Source organism: Magnolia sinica, chromosome 6 (assembly GCF_029962835.1).
Source record: "Magnolia sinica isolate HGM2019 chromosome 6, MsV1, whole genome shotgun sequence".
NCBI lineage: Eukaryota > Viridiplantae > Streptophyta > Magnoliopsida > Magnoliales > Magnoliaceae > Magnolia > Magnolia sinica.
The window spans coordinates 79,837,235-79,844,013 of NC_080578.1; the positions used below are offsets into that span (position 1 = coordinate 79,837,235).

The following is a 6,779-nucleotide window of genomic DNA, read 5'->3' on the forward strand; positions in this document are numbered from 1 at the left end:
TTTTCAAGACCACTATATGATATCTAATAGTCATGTGGTCCATGATGTTTATATGCTATCCAAACCGTTCATAAGATTATTACCACTCGTGTAAACTGTATACAAAAATATCCCTGATACAAACTTCCCCACAAAGTTTCTACTGGTGAGTGTTCAATCCCTGCTATTTCGTGTGGTGTGAACTGCAGGAGTTTTGAATCAGCCTAATTTTTTTTAAGTATTATAATATTGTCTTCTTGCAAAACTGATGGACGGAGTGGATTTGTAAGTGGAATCTTTATTGGCTCTACACAGCTTCCAACTACCGAAACTTCATGTGCCGGGGCACAGGCAACTTGCGTGGAATAGAAAAGGTGAGGAATTATGTAGCATAGGTAGAGCTGGGCATGGAGTCAGACCGAATTAAGGCTGTTCCGACTGGTTCCGTTTTTAAAATAAGCTTGACTTGAACTCGACGGAACTAGGTACCAAGTCCATCGTGCCTCACTCCATCCAACTCCCGGTCTGGCCTGAATTAATTCAGACCGAGTCTAACCGGTCACAAGTACCAAGTCGAGTCAAGTTAGCATGAGTAAGATTAAATACAAGAATATTATGACATCTCAAATCTGAAATGCTATATCCAAGTTTTTATTTTAATATATCTAAGTTGAGTTTCAAATTGGGCCAAGTCAGTATTGAGTTAGATTCCAGGTTGAATTGAGTTATTGGGTGACTTGAACTCTACTCAATTTTAGTTTGGATTGGACAAAGTCAACTCAATTAGGATCAACTCATCCATTTGGGTCAAATTGAGTCAAATATAAATGAGTTGAACAAGTTGAGTTTACCGAGTTAGTCATCTTGTGCCTAGCGCAAAGCATCAAGGCCCATTTGGGAGCATGGATTTGGAACCCCCTGAATTGAAAACCCTTTAGATTGGCAATCCTCCCACTGTGTTTGGTATCCTGAAGTGTGAATCAACTTTAATTTAAAAATACCTATGGATGATATATTTCTAAGGGTTTGAATTTAATTACTAAATTAATTTTAATATCCTTAAGTAGTGAGATATATAATTTTTGACACTATAATCATGATAAAACTATTGAAATATATGCTTTGCCTGAAAATAATGAAATTCCAAGTCTTAGATGGACTGCAAGCACAAGATTATGTCTAAGTGACTAACCAATGATTTTTAATCGTTGATTAATATGAACAATGTTTGGACGTTGTTGATTTACATGGACAATGTTTGGATGGTGCTGATCATCATTAGTGGGCCATGTGCCCAATAGAATGATAGTGTATAGTCACACACATCTTACACCCGTAACTATTGAAATGCTCTTAGGTGTAATCCAAGCTTTCATGGTGGATTGCAAACCCCCCCTAAAAGAGGGGATTAGAAACCCCCTGAATTTGAAACCCAGTTACGTCTTCACGAACACCACTGGTAAGTCATAAATCCTAAAAGGTGGAGCCCATGTTACACTAATCCGGAGCATTGGTCTTGTCGCCCACCGTTATTAGGCCATGTACTCATGGCATAGAAATTATACTTCAACTGGAATAATCGAGTTTTAGAGCTGCTATCCTTGGTCACTGTGCCCGCTGCCGCTAAAAACGGATTTTAATACGTTTTTTACTATGCTGGTTGTAATCATATCTACCGCTAGGATTGAAATGAAAATCATGGTCATTAATACATGCAACGGACCTGAAATTTCACAGATATTTCATGATGGTGACTTTAATGGATGGTACAGATATCTAATACATGCACTCGTTAGCACATGTGCGAGAAGACATCAATTAATGCCTCCTAATAGCGCGTTTTAATTTTAAATAAATAAAAGAGCAGCTTTCCCAACAAATGCATAGTGACTTACAGATATAATGTGAAAATGGAAGTAACCTAATATTAATATTTCATATCCTCTATGTGTGCATGAAATGCCATTCTAAAACCAAAGGCCCTGTTTGGTTGCCACCTAAAAATGAGGTATCTCATTTTAGTTGACTCTAGTTATGTTTTATAGATTTTGAGATGGATTAAAAATTGATCTTGATAAACCCATTATTTATACATAAACTATGATCTCTAATACATAATTAAAGTCAACTAAAATGAGATTAACTCATTTTCAAGTGGCAACCAAACAGGGCCTATATTTGAAATAAATCAATTTTCTAAACACCAAGTTGGATTATCATAATAATCTAAAACATGTTCTACCACTATCAATGCTCTGTTTATCAGAAGGCGCCCATGACATGCCATTGCTTGGATGCTAATGACACTCTTAAGGACATGCCATATAATCACTGAGAGATCTCAACTGAAGGATATCTCAATCTAGGATTTGGCACGTTTGGACAACAAAAACTAGATTGTTGGCCCATATCTACCCAAATTCCAAGCAAATCAAAACATAAACACACACACATATGCAAAAGAAAACAGTTGTTGTCCTTTCCTTTCATGTTTATTGAAAGAGAGACTTCCTGTTTAACATGACAAAGATCAAAACCAAAAAAAACTACGAGTAGAGTTAGGAACTATACGATGTACATGGCCCACATCTTCGCACGGTGTACACGCATTTTCAATTATGAAAAGTGGGGCCCACGGTGCGATAATCCAGTCCATTGATCTTTTGAGTCCCACGTGGATGGATAATCGTCCAAAAGCATCTCATATTAAGACCTCTTTCAGTTGAATCTGGACTATTGTTTTAATTCTTTTCAACATAGACCATCCACAGCAGGGGGGTGCAACAGATCAATTGTCTGGATTACAGTACCATGGGACCCACTTTTCAGCATTGAAGATCATGTATACTGTGCAAATCATATAATTCCACCTATAGAGTTTGTACTTAGCTGTATAAAAATTAAATAAGAATTTTAAAAAAAAAAAAAAGAAAAAAAAAAAGAAAAAAGAAAAACGACAAGATATTTAAAGGAATGAAATTGAATATGATTTTTTAGAAGCATTTATTGGGTATTCCAATCAAACGGCCATCATCATCCTCACAAACTCCTCGTAGTTAACTTGACCATCACCGTCCATATCAGCCTCTCTAATCATCTGTTCCACCTCTTCATCGGTCAGTTTCTCGCCCAGATTGATCATCACGTGCCTCAGCTGCAGACACACAGAAATAGATGTCACCTTTCCTTCTCAAAGGGAGAAGTTCATGTGGACAAATATACACCGAAATTCAGTGTATAAGCTATCTCTATCAAAACCAATTAATGCGCTTCCCATCAAGTGTCGTTCTCTTGATTATGGGCCACAAGAAGATCCATTGGCTGAAAGACTAGGGTCATATATATGTGGTCCATCAAAGAGATTAACCGATTTTAATCTTCTGTAGTCTTGATGCACGGGCTCCACTATGATTATACATCAAGTTTCAGTGTATGTCTATAAGAAACCTAGGATATTCACCTCGTTCGCGGAGATGTATCCGTTTTGATCCCTATCGAATACTCTGAAAGCTTCTCTCAGTTCCTCCTCTGCGTCCGTCTCCTGCAAGAAATACAAATGCAGATTATTTCACAACTGGGTCACTCTAACATGCGCTGGGTGTGTACAACCAAAATGTTAACCGTAGCTTTGTGTCCTGATCACATCTATTAATATTGATTAGTGATGGGGCAAGAAAAAGTCCATGGGAGAATTCGATACACCAAACTTCAGTGTATAGTCCATCTCTCCTGTCCATCCAGGCATCTATCAGATGGCCACAGGTTTTGAAAGGAGAAACTGTGGCCCATCTATGGTAGATACACAGTATTTCAGTGTATGACTATGCATAGTCATTGCAATCCTTATAAGATTACATATTTTTTAGTGTAGATAGAGGAGCATCAGGGCGCATGTTAGATCAGTTACCTTCATCTTCCTGGCCATGAGATTCAAGAACTCCCCAAATTCGATGGTCCCATTACCATCCACGTCAACCTCATTGATCATGTCTTGGAGTTCTTCCTCCGTTGGATCCTGACCCAAGGAACGAATCACAGTGGCCAGTTCTTCTATGGTAATGCACCCTACCAAAAAAAAAAAAAACATACCAAACATTAGAAAACCAAAACCAAAATTCAACTACTTTCAACACATCAATCAAAAGGTCATATACCAATGAGACAGAGAGAGAGAGAGAGAGAGAGAGAGAGAGAGAGAGAAATCACATCCATCCATCTCACATACATACATGATCAATGGTCAATATACTTCATCTTACAAGAAATCATCAAAAGCACATCAAATCTATGATTTAGAGAAGAAAACAAAAGAAAGAAAAAAAAAAAAGATAAAGAAATCAAGTTCAAGGCCCACCTCACAAAAGCGAATATTACAAGGGGAGAGAGAGAGAGAGAGAGAGAGAGAAATCAAGTTCAAGGCCCACCTCACAAAAGCGAATATTACAAGGAGAGAGAGAGAGAGAGAGAGAGAGAGAGAGAGAGAGAGAGAGAGAGAGCAAATCATAACCATCCAGCAAATCATAACCATCCATCTTAGTCACACACATACACCCTCAATAGTCAATATACATCATCTTACCAGAAATCATCATAAGGATATTAACCCATTATTTAGAACAAAAAAGCACATATAAAGGAATCGAGTTAAAGGCCCACCACAAAAACGTTTGTGTACCAATTTATATAAAGGAGAGGAAGCAAATCACATCCATCCATCTTGAAAGAAATCATCAAAAGCACTTCATCCCATGATTTAGAATTAAAACAACACATAAAAGAAATCACGTTGAAGGCCCACTTCGCAAAATTCAAGCAAAATGCAATGGGCCATATATCTAATAAAACAATTTTTAAAAAAAAAACAAAAACAAAAACAAGAGAAACCAACGTCTACCCATTACATAAAACCTCAAAAAATCAAACTAAAGAAAACCCATGTAAAAATTCCATAAAAACATCATAAGAAAAAAAATAATAATAAATAAGACACTTGGATAGAGAAGAAGAACACACCATCACCATCTTTATCAAAAAGACAAAAGGCTTCTTGAAACTCAGAGATCTGTTCTTCAGTCAAGACATCTGCCATGGCTCTATTACAAGATAACTGGTCTTTTAAAAATCCAAAGAGAAAATTAGAAGAGAGAGAGAGAGAGAGAGAGAGAGAGAGAGAGAGAGAGACAGCAATGAAGCAAGAGAGGAAATAGAAGAGAAGGATCCTTAGAAAGCCACAAGAAATATCGGTCCCTCGCTGGGCTTTTTGTAGGGTCCTGATATGGTGAGGGACATATCAGTAAATACCCATCCTTTCCTTTTAGAAACGAGTAAAAATAGCAGTCAAATACGCTTGGGGGATTTTAAATTCAATCCTCCCTCTCTCTCGAAAGCAATTCAATTCAATGGCCTTTTTTTTTTTCGTATAGTCCGGTCTCAGCATGCGAGTCCGATGACCATGACCATGGATTTCTTCCTTGGACAAGATTCTACGGTGATCTTCACCCCAATTTAGGTGGAACTGACTCCACCCACCGTGAACGTGGCACTTGCTAAGTCAATCCAGACCACTGGAATAGTGGGGTCCATTGGGGACTGGGTGTAGGCTGAAAATTGTATTGACCCAACAATTCTAACAGTCAAATTGCTCGATATCAAATGGATGGTCAGAAACAAAAAGATCAGCCGTCCAAATTCAATAGGGAAGGTGAGATTGTTATGATGGCCATGGTCCTATCAAGATGGATGGTCAGAAACAAAATGTTTGACCGTACGAATCTCTCTGTTTTTATGCCACGTGTACGGTGGACCGGCAACCCATGTAGGAAGCGGATTGGCTGGTGTACCTCGGACCAGCTATACAGGTTATAGCTACTATTGACGTCAGCAAGTTCCGGTTCTGATCACGAGGTATGTGTTATATCCAAACCGTCCATCCATATGGCAAGCTCGTCTTAAGGCCATGGCAAGCTTGTCTTAAGGCTTGAGACAAAAATAAGACAGATCTAACAATCAAGTGGACGACACTGCAAAAAGTAAAAAGCGGTGGGGGATTGAACGTCTACCATTGAAACCCTTTTTGGGGTTAAATAGTTTTGGATCAATATGAAATCTGTTTTTTCCCTTCATTCAGATCTTTTCTTATAAACAGATTAGATAGAAAATAAACGTTAGGCTGAGTCTTACGAATTGTTTAAAGGTGAAAATCATTATCTCCGCCGCTATTTGTAGTGTGGTCCAGTTGATCTTTTGGACATGATTCATGTCTTGAATAATGTTCTAAAATGGTCTCTAAAAATATATTAATGGTGTAGATATTAATAAATACATCACTGTGAGGGCCATGTAACTTTGATCTCCTTTGAACCGTTCGTACAACTCGGAGCCCGAGGAGCGTCAGTGCTCGTCTTCGCACGACACGTACCTACAGCAGCTATATAGCTGGTGTGTGGTACGCTAGCCAATCCGCTTCCACCCATGTAAGATAGTGATCAAAGCATAGGAGCAGATTACGTGCGACCCCGTGTGGAGCCACCTTCATGCATGTATTCTATATCGACGCCGTCTATTTGATTTTTCGTATCATTTTAGAGCATGAGGCTAATATTGAAGTATACCCAATTCTCACATAGAACATGCCATAGGAAAGAGTTGTGATTAACCATTACAAAGTTATTATGGGCCACAAAACTTTTGGATCAAGCTGATATATATTTTTCACCTTCATCCAGGTTTATATGACCTTATAAACACGTCAGATAGAAAATAAACGTTACAAAAATATTACATTAGGCACTAGGTATTTT

The 6,779-nt window shown here is 38.1% G+C and overlaps 1 protein-coding gene across 1 annotated transcript; it reads right to left on the reverse strand.

Annotated features, from left to right (window-relative positions):
• Positions 1-2,434: 2,434 nt before the first annotated feature.
• LOC131248913 (calmodulin-1-like) lies at positions 2,435-5,361 on the reverse strand. Its single transcript, XM_058249424.1, has 4 exons — positions 4,993-5,361; positions 3,887-4,044; positions 3,440-3,520; positions 2,435-3,133 (listed from the first exon to the last, which is right to left on the reverse strand). The coding sequence occupies exons 1-4, from the start codon at positions 5,066-5,068 to the stop codon at positions 2,999-3,001; spliced, it is 450 nt and encodes a 149-aa protein (XP_058105407.1). The 5' UTR covers positions 5,069-5,361; the 3' UTR covers positions 2,435-2,998.
• Between the last annotated feature and the right edge of the window lie 1,418 nt (positions 5,362-6,779).

Coding starts and splice junctions, on each gene's coding strand:
- LOC131248913 (XM_058249424.1), bottom strand. CDS start 5,068: ATGGCAGATGTCTTGACTGAAGAACAGATCTCTGAGTTTCAAGAAGCC. Junction 4,045..4,992: donor TTTTGATAAAGATGGTGATG/GTGTGTTCTTCT, acceptor TTTTTTTGGTAG/GGTGCATTACCATAGAAGAA. Junction 3,134..3,439: donor GATACATCTCCGCGAACGAG/GTGAATATCCTA, acceptor GTGTGTCTGCAG/CTGAGGCACGTGATGATCAA.